Raw genomic sequence first — 19,885 nt, 5'->3', positions numbered from 1 at the left:
TTCTGGAGCGATGTCCTGACTGTAAGTCACCATTTCTGCCGTGAGCCCGTCCACCGGTGAGGTTCAATATACAGCTCTATATCTACATCAGATTTGATGTGGCTCAATCAACAGGAGAAAAGTTGACCTCACTTTGAATAACAGCCCCCTCACTTGCATAAGGAGGCAGAAATGCATGAAGAAATGTATAAAGAAAGTAGGCTGCAGTAATAAATGGTGGGTATGAAGTGTAAAAGACAAAAACAACAACAAAAAAGACCATAGATGGTTTGTGAGGATGCCGTAAGCAGGATGTGATTATTTCTCAATGCATTTCTGGTGTTTTGTTGGCCCAAGGAGTTACGCAACATGGGAAGGGTCATTGAGATTAATTTGAAATATGGACACACCCTTATGTGACAGGGTGCTCCCCAATTTGTGTCCAGTGTTTTTGACCTATTTCTCCAATGTGTGAACAATTATAGCCATTTTCATAGTGGTATTAATAACCCCTCATACACATTTTTTTTTTTTTTTTTTTCCAAAAACTGCTCCACTGCAGTAACAGGAAATGACATAGTAAATAAATAATTGAAAAAGAGCTGACATGTCCCAGTCTTTTGGGCTTATTATCTGTGGTAAAAAAAATAAAAAAAATGCAAAAAGGAAAAAAAAAAGAAGTTCTCATGAGATCTGATGTTTATGTACTTACTTTCAGGGTAATGGGCTTCAGGGACCGCCGAGGGTCCTCGAGAGGGCCTCTAAAAAAAACAAGACATTTAAGTCAGAGGATGTTTAGACTTGTTGGTACACAGTAAACAGTCACAATCATTTAACTGGATAAAAACAAACATGTTCATACAGTCTGACACAAATAAGAGATCCAGACCGAAAAAAAATTCTTTGATTTTCTTTATTTCTGTCTTTCAATAGATTTTACACTATCTTGCTGGAACCAAAGAAACATTTGACTATAGAAACATAAAATAGCACAAAATATATGCAAAAAGAATACATTTAAAAATGATTACATTAAAACCATAAATCCGATGAGGGTCTTCTTGTCAATTTATCTTCATGTCTTTTCGTGGTTGGTAAGGTACACTGCAACAACGATGACACAGGCAGTCACACGTCATCACCTGCAGTCTCCGGCGTAGCGACCTCTGCTGGCTAAAGCTGCGAATTACAAACTCCAAACGGTTCCATTGTAAGGCAATGGGACAAAAAAGATTTCACTACAGATTCGGGAGACCAGAAGTAAAGATCAGCGACTTTGTTCCTTCTGTTGCAGTCACCCTCCTTTTTCTTTTTTTTTTTTTGGCCTCGTGTACATTAAAACCTTAAAAAAATGATCTCAGATATAAAGGTACATATTTGAAATGAAACTCAGAAGGGATTTGAGAAGAGAGAGACTCGGTTCAGGTCTCTTTTAATAAATTTCATAAGAGCTCTTAAAAACATAAAACCTTAAGCACGATGGACTCAAGATAAGGCAAAGTGTTTGGATAAGCTGAGTCTGCTCGGTTGACCAACTGCTCAGAAAGTGCTTACATTTCTCTTTTTACCATCAGTCAATCATTGCCAACACCATTTTTAAAAAAAAACAAAAAAACAAAACATTACACCTCAAGAGGATTTCCAAACACAAGGGCGTGTCGGGCCACCAAATGAGAACATTTTGTGTACAGACATCTTTTTTTTCTTTTTTTTTCCTTCACTAGAAACATTCAGTACGTTTTAGTAAGAAAAGAAAATATCATTTTCCCCCATGCAACGTGTTGAATTAAAGTTATTTGTATCTGCTTTTGATTGATGAACAGATTTACTGTACTTAAGAGGGTGCAGAGACCTCGTAACCCTTAAAGGAAATGAAAAACAGGTCTTTAAACAATATGAAAGTGCAATCCTAAAGTCTAGTGATACATACGCCTCAAATAAAACGTCTGCGTGGAACCTAAAGGTCCTTTGTCAGGGGTAGAGTTGTACATCTGAACTTATTAATTTATAGATTATTTCGATCTTATATATATATATATATATATATATTATATATGTAATCTATGTAACATTGATGACTTTAAATCTATAAGTGTTACAGTCACAGCACTATACAGGCTGTCATTTGCTAATGAAAATATTAGATCATTGTCATAATCTCAGTGAAGAATAAGAAATGTTCATATCTTCTTTACAATCTACCTTGTGTACAGTGTTCTAGCAAAAAAAGGAACAAAAAAAATCAACTTAACAATGTCATTTACAAAAATACCGAACTTTAGTAATTGCAACATTTGGTTGCCACAGCAACAACTTAATATTGTTATGAAATACTATTATACTAGAGTGAAAAGTACATCTTTTTTGAAATTTTCTTTGCTTTTTTTGGTAAAATGTCATCTATACAATAAACATTTTTTTTTCCCCAACAACACAAGCAACTCTATAACTATGCTCATTACTGCAACACCGTGATCGTTTTTTTTTTTTTTTTTTTTTTTTTTTTTAAATCGATGAGAAGGCAAGAAAGATCCAGTCGCTTTCTATTGGTGGGTTTTACTTTTAAAAGCCCCGCCCCCTTCCCCGCTCAGACATGTGTGCGACTTCTCATTCGCTGAACCTGACAGGTTAGACCTTGAAATGACCAACCGTGCAGAACGTAGCACAGCTCAATAAATTACATTCATTTCAAAATAGAATAGTTTACAACATTGTTTCTCGACTAAAATTTGACCAAGAGTAACGTAAGATAAATTACAACAAAATATAACTTTTACCACCTTCCACGAATATTACACACAAATCAATAATGCATGTGAGGACAGTCGAAACTGAATGGGGGAAAAAAAAATAAGAAATAAAACCAAACTTCAACTGTTTGTTTCAAATGTATGATTGTGGATTGTCGATGTCAATCAAGCACCATGAAATTACATCAGAATTTTGTAAAATGGAAAATCAAAATTTTGTATCATGAGTTAAAACACACCGCTATTCGTTTAAAAAGAAGAAAGAACAAATGAAATGGTTGGTTTAAAATCAAATAAAATGGCTAAAAAACAAAACATGATTGTTCTGGGAGTTGGAGGTGGTGAAAGGTTTTGGGGGGGTGGGGGTGGGAGGGGTGGGGGGGTCAAACATACCTTGATAGGAGACACAACACAAATTTTAAATAACTTTGAATACATTTCTAGAACCATGAATATAAACTCTCAAAATAAGAGACACTTTACATACATTACACAGTTTACAATACATTGTTTTTTTCTCACTCACGTTCCTCATGTAAACTACGCAAACCATGGTAAGAAATGATGGTACACCGTGAAAGTCACCAAACATTCTACAAAGCTAGTTTTTGATTTGTCGTTTCTCTCTTTTTGTTTTTCGATAAAGTCACTTGTGATGTTGACGAGCGGTTTACTAGAAAAACGGTGTTCCAGTAAAGTGTGATGTCTCTCCTGGGAAAAAAAGGTCCATCCTGACGAGCCAGTGTGTCGTGTCTGTGACTTTTAGTGATACGCTCTGGATGCATGTGTTGTTGATGAGCAATTTTTTTTTAGGCACTTCTACAGTTTTTTTTTGTTTTTTTTTTCTAAAATGGAACAGGATTATCGGTGATAGTAGGGTTGGACAGGACAACCGACGGTCACAGATAGCCCTCCAGTCGAAGTTCAAGTCATCTTTTTGCTTGACGAGCGTCGTCAAACGCACCATTTTTTTTGTTGTTTTTAAAGTTTTTTGTTTGTTTGTTTAGTCTTAGCACTTGAATCCCTCACCTTCCTCCCCCCAAAAGACAAAAACAAAAAAAAATCAAAAATCAAAACTCAAATCAAACCTCTCCTACCAGGCCCGGTGTTGCCATCACCTGCTCGACCTTCAAGTCCCAGTCTGCCGGCAGACCATCAGTCTCCAGATATGAACACGCATGCACACACACACACACAAGGCTTGGTATGTCTGGAACGAACCCCTCGAGCTTTTTGTTGAGCCCTTGGCACAGACCCGAGCCGTCAGGCTTCTTCGGTAATGGCCACGACCGTCTGGGTACTTTCGTCCCCCGTCCCCGACTGCATGCAAAAGTCCGTGCACAATCTATCCCGCTGACGAAGAACGGAAACCCGGCAGCGCAACAAATAAAGGGCGAGTGGGTCGTGTTTTGCAGTGAGGGCAATGGCATAAAAACAAATGAAGAATTTAGGAGGGTGTTAAAACGTGGCTCTGCTTTCTGGCAAGTTGCCGCAACTTTGGCAAGATGGTGTCCGGAGATGAAGAGTTGGCAGGCGGCGGGGAGGATGAGCTTCAACATGGCATCTCAACGGCATCCGGGGTCACGGAGGAAACCCTCGCAAGGACAGTCGCATTAAGAAAACATGAGACCTGTCTGTCCCGAGGACATTCAACTTTGTAGAGAGATAGAGGAAAGAAAAAAAAAAAGAGCAAAGACTGCAAGGACGAAAAGCCTCCTGAAAGCGCCGAGTGCGTAGGTGTGGTTGTGCATGGGGGTTTTCTGTGACTCTTCCTAGTTTTCCGCTCCAACATTTCGCACTATATTTCTCATACAGTGCAAATCAAACATCTGTTTTTGTTTTTTCCCCCCACGAACCAAAGGAGTGAACTTTGTGCAGAGGTTTTCTGAATAAATTTGCAAGAGAGGGGATCCACGGTAGGTTGGGAGAACAGTTGTTAAAATGACCTCTATAGTGTTGCCTGCTATGTATGTACTATACATAAGAATATTTTTGACTTTTTCATGTTAATAGTTTTTTTTTTTTTCTAGCAATACATACAGTATATATATGTTTGTTTTTTTTGTGTTTTTTTTTGTGTGTTACACCGGCACTGCAGTTCTTACGGTTAAATTGAAGTGTTACACTCTTAGCATGCAGGTTGCTGGACCTCTATGGGAGAGGTAAGGTAGTATTTACAGAGGGGCTGTTTTGGGTTTCCTAGTGCAGCTTCGTGACACTCCGTTCCCTTCCTGATGCCTATTTCAGAATGATCTGTGAGACGGAGACAAGAAACAGCAAAGGAGAGACCATTTTAGTTTTACAAGCTATTATTTATACCATATCAAGTAATAAACACGTACAAAATCTAGCATTGTTAACAGTGAAATTTCTAGAGCTTGAACGATACTAGATGTTTGGTGATGATGTGGAAAGCTGGCGGTGAAAACCTTCTGATGTGGTTCAGGGAACGGTGCCAGGGAGAGTTAATTCCCCCAATCAGCCCCTCCTGCAGATGTCCCACGACCACAGATACGGTGGCCGATATTTTTTTTAGACTTTAAGATACCAGTAAATACGGTAAATATTAACACCGTTTTGTTTGGCAATGCTCTCTGTGGTTATTGAATATTTTTTGCCCCTTGTGACAAAGATATGTAATGAAGATATTTTACAGTTCCTTGTTCACGCTCATATAAGTGCACTGAAACAGGAAACTCAACTGAGAATTTAATCAATATAAATAGCAAGAAAAAAAAACAACACACATGAATATAACAATTTAGAATTTGCCCCAATGATCCATGAATGAGTTTTCATATAATATCATTTCCAATAAAATCAGCCGGTCGACATATCGGTCGGGCTCAAGAAATTTCATCTGATTTTGATGAAATAAAACACATAAGATTATAAATTCAGAGCACAGAACTGATGTTTTGCTGTGTTTGGTGTCTCCTGAACATCTGGATTACACAATATTTACGATATTAAGGTCTCAGTGGGCTTCGAACGAGTCGCTTGCCAGATGATCAACAGCACAACATGTTTAGAAACTTTTGCAACCTTTCCAGGCACCAACTATCGCTGGATGGTCGTCGATTGGTTTTGAAAGAGGCACAATTCAAAACTTTGTGGCGTTTTACCCAAAACACGACTAACAGTGGCCACTGACGACTGAAATATGTATCTGGAGAAGGAGCGAGAAAACAAAGACGTCACTCTGCTGCGTTCACATCCACCCACATGGAGGAGGCTGTGATCGTACCTTTGAAACACACTGAGACCTTCAGGCAACAGGTAGGTGTGCTTTCCTACAACAACAACAACAACAACAACAACAACAGTGTTGTCACTGAATAGTACTTCTCTGTATCCGAGTTGTGGGAACGCCACCTGTCTGGTGCTGCATGCAGATAAGAGATAACAGATAACATCTTCTAACTGTTGGCTAAATAGCATTTTGACCCTGGTCTGGTGCCCTCTGTGTGTTTTCCCTCTTCAGGAGATGAAGACTAATCCACCGCATGACAAACAGAGAGAGAGGGAGAGAGGGGAGAGAGGGGAGACAGGGAGAGGAGCTGCTGGCTGCCGTCGCGGCGCCCGTTAATGGACGACGGTCAGCCAGCGAAGGACAGAAGCCACCGGTCACATCACACATCACGGAGCGTCGCCACGGAGTGAGATGTGCACGGGCGTCGAGGAAAAGCCCACAACACGGTGCAGTATGGAAACAGGAACAAACGGGGGCGCGGGTGGTGGTGGTGGTGGTGGTGGTGGTGGTGGTGGTGGGGGATTAACTCGGTACGACAGCACAAACAAACACCAAGAATTGTTTGCCGGTCCTGGCTGCCATAGATTTGGTGCAGTGATGCGAGCAGCCCAGCACTTGTCAGTTAGACGGCAGATGGTAATGAGGTTAAGTGTCATGGTGGAGGTTTGGACAGTTTTTTTTACAAATTAATATCCGATTATTACGATAATTGCATTGGATCTTCGCGACCTAATGTGGTAATTGTGGTAAATGTGATAGGAATAATGGCAGGTTGCCTCCACAGGGAGGTGCGAGACTGAACCCTGGTCCTCCAGCTGGAGAGCTGCTCAATATAACAATCTGTAATTCTATTTGCGCCTCATCTTCCCATCAGCTCAGCAGCCGGTGACCGCCGAGTCTGGAGTACAACATTAAGACAGTAGAGGGCGCTGCAGCTTCACAATCTCCAGCAAAATGTGGTGACGTTTACCAGCAGTGAGAGCACATGGTTAATATGTGCCTGGACATGGGATGATGTGATTGGTTACCGCTTGTCATGTCACATTAATGGTTCAGAGGGTCATGAGTTGACCAGACGCTGAACCTCTCAACATGTCTGCATGTATTAACCATTAGTCGTCTGGTCCAATAACACACACAGATTTCATTCAGCAAAGGTATTTGATTTTTTATAAACATCATCAATCTTCACATTTAGCTTTCCAGCTCTGCCTCCAGGTATCCTGATCCTGGATTTATGTTTAAGAATGAACTTAATAATAAAGGAGATGCTAACAGCTGATGCTAATCAGCTAGCATTAGTGCAAACTCACAATTGTTTGGGTCCGAGAAGCTGTTTTGCACCAAAAACAGTGACGTCAGCAGTCCTTAAAAAACAGAAAACAGAGGCTGGGTGTGTGTTCTGAAAATCCCTGTGATTTGGATGAGCAGAGTAAACAAGGTGTGCGCTGTATGCAGCACAGCTGATGATTACAAGGGTTAACGTGTCCTCGCTGGAGAGGTCTTTATGCAGGGCGGGGAGGATGGGGGAGGAACGGTGAGGTGTGTGTGTGTGTGTGTGTGTGTGGTGGTGGTGGTGGTGGTGGGGGCAGACGGAGACAGACAGCGAAGGCTGACGTCAGTGTTTCTCCGGCTCCTTGTCCCACATGCATCTTTAAAGAGCAGCTCTGCTTCCTGCTGCTACTGCTGCTGCATGCCAATTACAGGAAGAGACGGTGACTCACAGGAAGTGCACGCGCTGCTGGCCGACGAGGGGTAATAAAGCACAAAGTACCGGGACCAGATCTGAGGTTAATGATGGAAAAGGGGGGGGATCATGAAGAATTATTATTATTATTTCTTTTGCCTTGTATTGTGAAATGAAAGTCGGGATTTCCGTCGTTCTCAGATGGAATATAAACACAGTTTTTTTGAGCTGGTATTAAATTGTTTAATCTAAAAAGGACTGATTGACAATCTGTCAATTAGTTGGTTTAAAAAATATTTTCTCTGTACACTGAGAGGCAGTAAAACCAAAGGAAAAGAGAGAATTAGTGAGAAGAAGCTTTACAAAGAGAGATGAAAAATCAGGCTATTGCTCCCTACCTTTATTACTAGTTAGATCTATAATAATAATAACAATAATGTGTATAATTTGACAGTACACATTTAAAACACATCCAAAGAGACTATATTTGCATGTTAAGGGTTTTCCTAACTTCAGACGATTTCTACATCTGTGGAAATCTTTTGCACTCGCTGTAAACGACACGATCGTTTGCCAGTTAGATTTCCACCTGTGGAACACTTCACATCTGTTCGTCTGCGTGTCCTCAAGGTACCTCTGTGCAGAACCACCAGTAAATGATTGCCAGCTGCGTGAGGCCGGAGCGCCAGCATTGTGCTACAATTTCCAGGATTTAAATGGGGCACACATGCGTCACTGGCAGTCAAACCTGGCTGCCGCTGACAACGCGGCAACAGGAGAGCCGCCGATCAGAGCGGAGGCCATTTTTAGACAGCTTCTGTGATCATTTTTCCTGCGTCTGTCTCACCCCTTGACAAGCGTAGCCTAAAACTGCTCCCTCACACGATTTATCCTCCCTTTTAGCCAACGACCGGGAAATAAAGGTTAAAAAAAGGTGAAAGTGGGAGAGGTGGAAACAGAAAAAGATCCTACATGGCGGCTGTTAAGTGCTGCAGAGATTGCCTGGATGTGTGCACGTGTGTGTGTTTGCAGAGCACACAAGCAGTACAGATGACGCCCCCTGCTGCAGATGGAGAGGCTTACTTGACAACAACAAGAAAAAGTGGAAAATAAAACTTAAAACGAGAACATGCAAAACATTAAAAAAAAAAAAAAAAAACAGGAAGTAGTGCAACACAACACAACTACTACTTGCAAATGTGGGAGCTCTGAAGAAGTGCTTGTTGGGTTTTTTGTAAAAGGAGACACGGTGCAGCGGCTCGCTCAGGTAGCTCCCCTGCTTTAAATGCTCTGGAAAACGCCCACTCACAGGCTTTCATGCCAGCGTGAGCTTGCCCAGTTGCAGGCGCGTGGACGGATGGGGAGGGGCTGGGCGTGGGCTGAGGCTCAGCTGCAGGTTATTGCAGCTCATATTAGAAAAGGCAGTACTTATTCAGAGCTCCGGGGACTGATGAAAGAAAGCTTTAAAAGGAGCAAACCTGATTGGCTGGTGCTGTTGCTGCGTAGGGGACACTTGTGGCAGGAGTTGTTGCTGCAGAGACAGTAGCAGGCGTAGCACTGTACATCATTGGGACTTTGTTTTGAGGGTAGGAAAGGGGAAGAGCGAAGGAGGAGGAATGGGGGTAGAGGGGGAGGAGGTGGTAGCAATGGACAGGTAGGTGGAGCGTTATGGTAACCATGGTAACAGTTGTGGTGTGTTTTTTTGTGTGTGTGTGTGTGTGTGTATTGGTGTTGTTGTTGTTGGTGTTGTTGTTGTTGATGGTGGCGGATGTTACAGAGAGCCAGCAAGCCATCGTTAGGGTTACACCGGCAGATGGCATGCAACCATTCACAATGCAAAGCAAAGGAGGACAGAAAGAAAGGAAGAAACAAAGAGAGCATGGGAGAAAAAAAAGAAAACAAAAAAAAACAAAAAAAAAAGAGGAGAGAAGCTGATTACAATCACAAGTAAGGAAATTTATACGGAAAATCAGTTTGCTGTTTTTCCCAGAGAAGTTAAGGAGCACAAGACACCAATTACGATGATCTAATGACAGTTTTGGCAGCAGGGATGGGAATTTTTGGTTTTGTAATCCATGTGGGCTGACAGGTCGAACAGCAGGGAGAGGCCAAAGAAACAGGCGGCTACTTTACTGCACAAAAACATGCAATTCTGAGGGATCGGTGTGATATCAGACCATAATATATGGCATATATACCATGACATATATTATTTAGGCGTTTTATTCGTTGTTGGACCTGCTGATAAGCCGACGGAGACTTTTTGTAATTCCTGTAATTTTCGGCACACGTAAATGCTCCAGTTCTTTCTCTGGGAAACTGATTTAAATTTCCTGATCAACACAGCACAGCAAACAGACAGAAAGCTATCCTACGGCTTAAGAACAGATCAGTCTGCAGTACTTTATCAGAGCTAACACTTGGATCATAAACAAACAGTCATTAGCGAGGAAGTCAGTCAGAAGGGAAACGAGAACTGGAAGTCACAACTCTTTCAGGTGACACAAAATGAACGAGAGCTCACGTTTCACGTCATATCTCACAATAAAAGCAGTTTGATCAACATACGAGATTTGAAACAGTGACATCATCGCTACATGTGGGTGATGCCATGAAACCGGGATATTTTGTCTCACCTGTAAGGGCTGCACCCCCCCCGCCTCCACCCTACCCCCACCTGAATATCAGACAGTGTGTGTGTGTGTGTGTGTGAGAGCGATGGGAAGGTCAGGACCTACCAAGACTGCTAGCAGGAGTCATGCACAAGACTGACCCTGTTGTTGTTGTGTTCATGCAGAGAAAGACAGAGAGAGAGAGAGGGAGAGAGAGGAGGAAATAAATGGGTTAATCGAGAGGGAGGAGAACAACAAGGTTAGACAAGACCAAAATAAAATAAAAAAGCTTCAGGATTTCACTCAGCTCAGATGTTACTGTGGCGATATCAGCTAATTATGAATGCAGTGTATAAAAGCAAGCAGAGGAATTCCCTTATTCAGCTGTTTATTAGTGAGGAAATACTGTTTCTATACAGCTGCAGCAGATACTGCAAACATACTTTGTATGAAATGATGAAAGTTTAGCATGATGGACAGCTGGTTCTGTAGTTCATTCGTTACTATTTGCAGATATGACGGACAGAAATGATAATAAGTCATATATTTACAGATTAGACAATAGGCGCCTTGTTAAACTGCTCAAAATGCATGTTTGAGTTCCCTCTACTAGCCATGCTTTGTGCTACAAATTTGTAATTTCAGGCAGAGTAAATTCAACTAAACTGACTTGGTCATGCTGACGTCTTAGATCCAGCCTTTTAGTAGCCACGCTCAGATCCTGATTAGATCTACAGTTAAACCCTGCAATTAAACAGCTGCAGTGCATTTATATATATGATATAAACAAAGTGCAGAAAAATAATGAAAATACAAAAATGTAAATTCTAGTAAAGAGAAAGGGAAGTCTAAATAACAGAGTAAAACTAAAAGAGGTGAGCCGGACAGCAGCATCATGCAGTGTCAGCATAACGATGTGCACAGGCTTCCATCCAGATCTGCGTCACATGACGATGGGCGGGGTTTACAGCAGCAGGACCATTCAGGTACACTGTCACACAAATATTACATGTTGTGGAGAAACCCCACCCATCTGAAACAGATCAGTGAAAAAAACAAAAAAGGTTTGCGAACATGAGTTTGACCCGGGGCTTCTTCCCACACAGATCCAGAGAGAGGGAGGCATCTTAACACCGAGAGGAACAAAAAGAGCAGGTAGTGTAAAGAGCGAGGGGTGGGAATCTTATCCTCCTGACTCATGAGTGGAGCTGCAGGCTCCCACGTTAGCCACAGTTAACTCATTCAGCGGGTGACCCGAGGGCCCTGAAGCCACTCTGTGTGAGGAGCGGACTGAGACTGTTTTTGTTGTCGGGGAAGAACTGAAGAGGAATAAGAGAGAGGGCCTGAATTCATTTGTAAAATTGGAACGATATTGCTTTTCTAAAAAAAAATACAACGGAAAGGAAAAATCCAATATCAGTTTCTGTCAAGAGAGATTAAATACACACAAAAAAGGCTTCCTTTGCCCCAAAAATAAGCTTTTTTTCCCCCTAAAAAGTAATACATGTTTTCTATTATTTCGTCCTTCAAAGTGGGGCCTAAACATAGTTACAGAGCCTCCTTTGTAATGCTTGTCCATCACAACGGCAGGTGTATCATATGGAGGTGGTAATATATCACATCTTTTTTTATTGCTCGGATCAAAGCCTGCGCTGCCCTTCCACCTGGCAGCAATTAGGTGTTTATATTAGCAGGCAGCAGATCAAAGTTTGGGGATGGCACGGTGAATAGTTGAAACGCACCATCACGGCGGAGCTCTGTGTGTGCACGTGAATCCAGTTTAAAAATGAAATATAGGACTGGGTTGTTTTTTTTAGCATGTGATAAGTTTTCGATGGATGGAAGGACAGCTGAGCACAAATCGAGCTGCGTGCGTGTGTGTGTGTGTGTGTGTGTGTGTGTGTGTGTGTGTGTGTGCTCTGCATACCTATGAGTGTTTCTATCTGTGTACCGACGTGGAGCTCCTACCTGTGGGAAAGAAAGCGGGCTGCTGGAGCTGTGCGTTGGCCAGCGCCTGCTGGTAGTGCAAAACACTGGGGTTGAACAGCGAGCTCGCTCCGTTGCTCTTCTCAAGTGCTTGTCTCTTTGGTAGCGGCTGGAGGATGCCGTGGGGGAACGCCTGGCCACCGAAAAACACAAACACACACACACACACACACGCACACGCACACACAACAGAAGCACAGCAAGTTTGAACTGTAGACTTCCACAAGTCAACACTACTATTTCCTACATTTGTTATTTGTCTACGCACAGCACAACAAAGGCAAAAATGGAAACTGGTTGTAACTATCACAAGGACAATGAGAAACTACACCGTAGCAAGGCAATCATCAACAACACATTAAAAGAAAGAAGAGTGATAACTGGAATTACTTTAACATTACGTTGTTCACTTCATAAATGCAAAATATCATCTAAAATTGCCACTGGTGATCATAAATGATAAATATTTATACATTTACGTGTCTTACAAGGTTTCACAAAAACAAAAGAGCCAAATTAAATTTTGTGAGTGGCTACAGTACAATTAAAGAAGCTACATGCAAAGCAAAAGGTGAAAGGTCAAAGTACCAGGTCTACAGTTGCCTCGAGGGGTCGCTTCATTGCTTTGGCAGTCGACTGAGTCTTTAATTAGCAGGCAGCGAGCACATGATGGCAGTGGGCCAATGGGATTCAAGCGTATTAACATACAGGTAACAGCAAGCAGAGGTGCGTCATGGGGGACAGCATTGCATTGTGGATAGGTGAGAAGGAAAAAAACAAACAAAAATAATCTGAATGCAAGTATACCACATACAAAACAATAGGCATGCACATAAACAAAAAAATTGTTTTGTTTACTTTAAAGAAACATTGCTACTTTTTTTTTGAATTAGTACAAAAGCAAAAAAAGCATCTACATTAACCTTTGGTTAAAAAAAAGAAAAAAAAGCAAGATTGTATGATGTACTTCAACACTACTGGGAAAGCATTTAGCAGTAACGATTTCTCAACAAGGAAGTAGACTTTTGAAAAATATCAAAAAAGCAGTAAACACAACTGATTCAGACGAGAAATACTGATCTGTACAGTAGGTTTCCAACACTACAGTCCTACACACACAGTAGTTACAAGTGCTCCCGGAGTACTTTGGGCCTGAGGAATGTCTAAAACATGTACAACAGATTGGGATGTGAGTAGGGTCTGGTCAAAGCGATCAACTCTCACTGGACACGTTTGTGTGTGTGGGCAGATTTTAAACTGCAGATGAGCTGGCGGTTGCTGCCGTCTCCTAACAAAAAAATAGTTTAGCGGTCGCATCCTTTTTTCTGGAGTGCTGTCAGGTCACCTAGCGACCGATGCTCGAGCTAAGGCTGCGTCGTGAGGGGCGTTGTTAGTGTGATCAATGGACTCGGGGCGACGTTACGGTTTGATAACAGAATGTGGAGCTCTGTTTATTCTTAAACGCCTACATCAAAGGTCTTAAAGTCTAGAAGCGGTTAACGTTTACATGTCTAATATTAGTTTATTGCTTTTGTTAATTTATTCAAAACGGCCTAACATTTGATGTCACTGCAGAGAAGAGGAAGACAAAAAAAAAGATGACATGGATGTGATGCACACAGCAACTTACGGGGTCCATGCACAAGCCTCTCGCTTCACGTATGTGGATTTTCTAGCAGCACAAATCCTTTTAAATAGCGACAATGCGTTGCTGATGCACTGCGGTGTTAACAGACTTCAACACTGTTGGTTAGTTCAAAATGGAAGATGGTCTATTAAAAGTGGCGTGAAAAGCAAAGATGACTGCATTCGACTTGCGATGAGGAAGAAGATCACAGCGTGGCAAGCAAACACACAATGTGGCACAGTAAAAACAACATAATCTCAGGAGCACGATCTTTTTACTGTAACTGCGTCAGTTAATGTGTAACCTTATCTACAGTACACGTTATCCTATTTGCTTTCGATTTCAAAAAAGAAAAAAGAAAAGTGAATTATGGAGAATGATATTTGCAGCAGTGCAGCAATACAGGTTTTATGGGTCTCTGCTTCAATAAAAGGGCCAAAAGAAAATTGGATTAAAGGTGCTGACTAAAAAAAAAAAATCATTGTCCTAAGGTTAACCCTCTTCACCTCTGGCACAGATTGTAACTGCTGAAGGTATTTTGGGAATTGGGTCATAAAGTTGATGAACTGGGGTGTATGAGGAACAAAAGGGGGAGTACGAAGCACGGGATTGTAAAAGATAAACTAAATCTTCTCGTTTGACAGAGCATTGTGTACCTGACGGGGATGTTGTCGAGCTGCACCTTTAAGAAAACAGCACTGTCAGGTCAACATCAGGTTATGCCGCCTGGAGGTCTCAGGCTCTCATTTATTTATGCATATTGGTGGTTTCCTGCTTCCATGCAGCTGCTGCCATGTGCACAAACCGAACGCCTTATCATCCACACCGTGGACTCGTGGAGGGAAGAGAGAGGAAGCAAGCAGCGATGGAGCCAGCCAATGAGAGGTATGTGCAACGCATCAAGCATGCCCATGCCATGGAGGGAGAAAAAATAAAATAAAAAATTCAGCCAGCACACTGGTGCTGAGACAGGGTGTGCGAGTGCAGCAGCCGAAAGGACCATTCAGAAGAAGCCACTCAGAGTCTGGGGGGAAGTGGGGAGCAGCCACGGCACAAACTCTCCTCATGGTCTGTCTGTCTGTCTGTCAGTCTGTCTGTTGGTCTGTCTGTCTCTTCCTCAGCCTGCTGGGGGATTTTTGCATCTAAAAGGCAGAGGAGGGTAAAAAAAACACAACTCCCCACCCGACTTGCTACATCCTCATCCATCCCAGATTCAATTTGCACTGATCTGCAGAGAACCGCACTTATCATTGAGAGCAGTGGGGTGGGGGTGGGGGTGGGGGGTGGAGGGGTAGGGGGGGCTGGTGAGCCAGCACATTGTATGAACCAAGGGCATTGGAAAATAAAAAGAGGACTGCGGTGAGATAATAACAGATTGTTCTTGCGGCGTTACACCGATGCGTTTAGGTCTCACTAAACCCTGTTTATTTTAGACAACGGCCTCTCTTTGGGACGACTATTGTACACTGGAGTCCGCTAGAATAAACCAGCAGAGGGTTTTTTGTACAGTAATAAAGCAGCGCTCCACATTTTATGTTACTGTAGGTGACATCATCTGCTGCATGTGTTTAAAACTTCAGTAAGTGAAGATGATGTGTAATAATGTCGTGTGTGTTCAGTGAGTTCATGTGACTTTAACTGGTTTATACTCTGAAGTGATTTAAAAAAAACAAAAACAGGAATTGTTCTTACAATAAGTGTTCGACTGTGTTTAGTTGGCAAACAGCTACAGTGTGTATTCCTGGACATACAGTAGTCTCCGATCTTTAATTTAAAATATATATGTTTTATGTTTTATACCAGAATACCTATGCTAATATTAATTTCACTGAGTGTGTGAAAAATACAGAATATATTGTTTTGAAAGAAATATCTAAAAGCCTTAAATGATTTGAATTTCAGTACTGTGTATAGGAGCTTTAAATCACCTCTCTGTCTCTGTGTAAACAGTCTGTACAAGCAGAAACCTTGTGAAAGTGAAGCCTGTGTGTTTCCTGCTCTATCTCCTGCTGGAGTTACAGTAGGTGGGCTGTGGTGCTGAGCTCTCACCATGGCTGCAGCTGTGGCGGCGGCTTGCGCTGCCACAGCTGTCTGGTTGGCCTGGTGTTGGGCGGCCTTAATCTTGGCCTGCAGGTGGGCCGGGGGGTGGAAGTACTTGCACTTCTCGCGAGAGCAGCGGCTCTTGATGTAGTCCATGCAGACGGTGACCGTGTTGTCGCTGGTGTCGATCATCGGGCTGTCGCTCGGGTGGGCGAAGCGGCAGTCCGTCTCGCCGCGGGCACAGTTGCCCCGCTGGAACTCGCGGCAAACCTGGGAGCAGGAGAGGCAGGTGGACACACACACACACACACACACACACACACACACACACACACACACACACACACACACACACACACACACACACACACACACACACACACACACACACACACACACACACACACACACACACACACACACACACACACAGAGATGTGTGCGCACACAAAGAGAAAACAAAGAAATACACAGTGAGAATGCTTCCCTTGCCAGGAAACAATAAAAGGTAGCATCTTGGATCTAAATATTCTTATTAGATTTTTTTTGAAGGTATTTTACATATTTAACTTGTCCACCAAGTCCTTTTCACACAAAGTCTAATTTATTTAGTGCAAAAAACACTTATATATAGGAAGTGTTGCACACAGTCTTGAACCGACATAATAATGCTCTATATTCTATAACTGAGGAAACCGCTCAGTTTCTACGATGTTCTTGCGCATTAAATGAAATTTAAAAAATTGCACAAGCAGCAATGACAAGCAGGACACCAGGTTTATAACTAAAAGATAACAAATGGTGCAATATTAAACACAACCTGTGAAATACGGTATAGATGTTTGCTTCTTTTTCTCCGAGTAGAAGTGTAGTAATCATATTAATTCTGCCCCGGCCTTAATTTACAATAGAGTATTTTAAAAGAGTAACGCATGCAAGGAGAAAAACTAACAAAAAAAGGTAACCAGACATCTGTTATTTTAGTATAAATGAGTTTTGGGCTCAAGAAAATGTGGGAGAACCGTAACGTGAGCTGAAGCCAGATGATCGCTGTCAGTGTTCAACTGTTCAGAGCCTGATCACAGGGGGATCTGCTTTTGACTGGCACTCTGGGACTGAGACACACATATACTATACAGCACACATATGTAAAACCTGGTGCACACACATGATGGCTCTGTGTGGGAGTGTATAAGTGTCTCGGAGGGATACTGTTTCATTAGAGCCGGCTTCATTTAGTTGCTAAGTGATAACACTCCTGCAGAAAAAAACCACATACAGGCACACACCTACGCATCACCTCCAGGTCTTAGGGAGATTGTTGTTTATCTTTATAAATGTAGTGAAAAAAACAACAACAAAAAACTCCTCCTCATGCACTCTTTCACAATCACCGAGCTACTCTCATTCAGAGTTGTTTGCCAGGAGGCAGACGGAGACGGCTGAAGTTGCCGTAACTGTGGCTGTCTAGCGAGTACCAGTTTGTGTTGAGCAGATTCCAATTTAAAATCACAGTAATTACACCATCTCGTCTTCTGTTGCGCACCGTGTCTCTGACACGAGCCGTAACTATTTCTGTAAGCAATAACACAATCGTGTTCCTCAACTTATGCTTAAGGATGGTGGCGGACACAGAGGTGGTAAAGAGGTAATTGAGAAGGGAGCCTGATCGTGATGTTTAGATAAGAAATTACTCGATACGTCTTTCTGTCTGGCCCTTCTGCTTATTAATTCTACTGCAGTTACAAATGCCACCAGGCCTTTTATTTTAAATAAACAAAACTTGATGTGAGGTTTCATTATTTTAATATAATTACAGGCTTCTGTAAAAATCCCTCTTTATAAGCCTGAATTGCTTATTTGGGTTTATTCCAAGGAAACTTCACAATGTATTTATTCATGTCATTAATTACTTGCTTAAAAAACAGAATGCTAAAAACTTGCTTACCCTTTCGGGTCCTTGTCGAAGGCAATTAATACGACAAATGGCTGCATTTAAAGAGTTCATTGATATTCAAAGTGAAATCTAATTCAGAGGTTAAAGGTGAGTTTTAATGCTGCGTCCACGTAGCTGTATTGTAATTGTTTCTCACGCCTGTGGTAACTCAGGATGTAGTTAATATATTTCCAGTGTATAAAAAAATCTTTTACACCTGTTTTTGGAACTACAGTATCAAAAAAATGCTGTGGAACTATAAAATATACTCACTCATTCACCCATAATAACAGTGAGAGGTTGCCATAATTATATTTGACGAGCTCAAAGAGAGCATTAGCTGTGATTAGCTGCTGGTTTTGTCTGCGAGAGCGTGCGAGACTGTGATTGGGTGCGTCACCTCCAGCTTGTCTGTGCGCAGAAGTTTCTGGCCGGAGGAGGAGCCGCCGGTCACGGAGATGGGCGGGCTGCCGGGGACGATGACGGGCGTGTTGGGCAGGATGTCGGTGGGCACCAGGCCCATGCTGTGGGACATCGGAGTCAGGTAGGGCGTGTAGCTCAGACCTGCGGTGGATCCCAGCCCCTGGGTGACTGGAAACGTCTGCTGCACAGAGACAGAAGCAGGAGTTAGCAACACCGATTTCAAGAGTCAAAAAAAAAGTCACGTAGAACAATATAGATGTAACGTGATGTACGTAGGGAGGTGGTGGGTGAAAGGCAGAAAGAGGGTGCAGGGATGGAAAAGAGAAAAGGGACACCGGAGACAAATGAAGGGAGGTGCAGCTGTGCAGCGTTAGGTGTGAGAAAGACGAGAGGTGAGATGAGGAGTGTGACGGAGCCGAGGGAACAGAGAGGAGTCGGTTTGAGAGGAAAAAGTGGAGAGAGAGAGAGAGAGAGAGAGAGAGAGAGAGTAAGGGTAGAAACAAAAGAGGAGTTTGAGGTTGTTTTTTTTGTTTTTTTAACCTCTATGTTAGATTTTGCTGAGCATGCATGTTCTTTTTCGGCTACGCCTCGCCTTACATTGATGCAGTTAAACACACCTGGCAGCTGCCCAGCGCAACCAGAGTCTACTCCCATTATGAGTTCTGTGCTTTGTACGAGGGCATTACATCATCATAATAATTGCGATAACATATTTATGATCTTCGTAGAGTGAGTCGCTAACAGGCTGAGAGGTGCGATAAAGTATTTAAACGTAGGCAGTAAAAATGTTCTGCAACGCACTTGGCATGATTTCAGTGAAACTTGTGCTTGCGTGAAAGGTAACGTCAGTCAAAACCAGAATGAAATCCAAACTATTTAACTGCTATTTTCTCATTGAGTCACGCTGCAGCGATGCCACACTAACCACAGGCTGCATGGTGGTGCCGGGGATCATGAACTGCATCTGCTGAGCCAACATGGCGGCCGCCGTCTTCTGCTGGATCAGGTTATTTCGCCCGTTGATCTCCAGCTGGGTCTTCAGGTGAGCGGGCGGGTGGAGGTATTTGCAGTTCTCTCGTGTGCAACGGCCCTGAGCGTAAAAAAACAAAACAAAAAAAACCCACAACGTTGATGGGAGAAAGAGGAAAAAGAGAGACACAAACCAGGTCATTAGCAGTCTTGTCTGAAAACTTGAAGCCTCTGATCCTCAGCAGAGTGAGGTGAAAATCTTTTGATGATAAAGTGATGATGAACAGGTTGTGTGTCTGCCTGAAGAAGTGGCAGATATGTGGGCATTGATTTTTTTTAACACAGACTCCAAAATATGAAGTGGTTGAAGGCGTCATACATATTCATGTGTGTGTCTCATCCGAGTGAGTGTGAAACATATAAAATCAGGAGGAGCGCAGAGATCGCTACCAAAGCCCAGTTTCTTGGTCATGCCAGCATCACGGACACACTTACAAGCCAGGATTCAGTGCAGGCAGCAAAATGAATGAAGGTAGAGATCAAAAAATGTTGACCTCTTGTTCTGATTCTCGCTGCACTTTGCCACCACGACTAAATCTCTGCAGATTTTTTGACGGACAGAT

General features: G+C 42.5%; 1 protein-coding gene across 13 annotated transcripts; it reads right to left on the bottom strand.

Annotated features, from left to right (window-relative positions):
* Positions 1-1,378: 1,378 nt before the first annotated feature.
* On the bottom strand, positions 1,379-19,406 carry LOC138634925 (muscleblind-like protein 2a). 13 transcript variants are annotated; one of them, XM_069722147.1, is made up of 9 exons: positions 19,219-19,406; positions 18,271-18,474; positions 15,944-16,204; positions 12,856-12,909; positions 12,250-12,400; positions 10,408-10,443; positions 9,148-9,242; positions 7,296-7,349; positions 4,946-4,982 (listed from the first exon to the last, which is right to left on the bottom strand). In XM_069722147.1, exons 1-8 carry the CDS (start codon positions 19,270-19,272, stop codon positions 7,341-7,343), a joined length of 864 nt encoding a protein of 287 aa, XP_069578248.1. In that variant the 5' UTR covers positions 19,273-19,406; the 3' UTR covers positions 4,946-4,982; positions 7,296-7,340. The 13 variants fall into 13 exon arrangements, with proteins under 13 accessions (XP_069578246.1, XP_069578249.1, XP_069578251.1 ...); XM_069722152.1 differs by having other exon boundaries at positions 9,148-9,200; XM_069722146.1 differs by lacking the exon at positions 7,296-7,349 and having other exon boundaries at positions 4,868-4,982.
* Positions 19,407-19,885: the final 479 nt, after the last annotated feature.

Source organism: Brachyistius frenatus, unplaced genomic scaffold (genome assembly GCF_029030835.1).
Source record: "Brachyistius frenatus isolate BFR_SWC_R1_liver_20210118 unplaced genomic scaffold, ASM2903083v1 Contig_282, whole genome shotgun sequence".
Classification (NCBI taxonomy): Eukaryota; Metazoa; Chordata; class Actinopteri; family Embiotocidae; genus Brachyistius; species Brachyistius frenatus.
The sequence above is the reverse complement of the archived record's forward strand: the minus strand, read 5'-3'. Positions and strand labels throughout refer to the sequence as shown.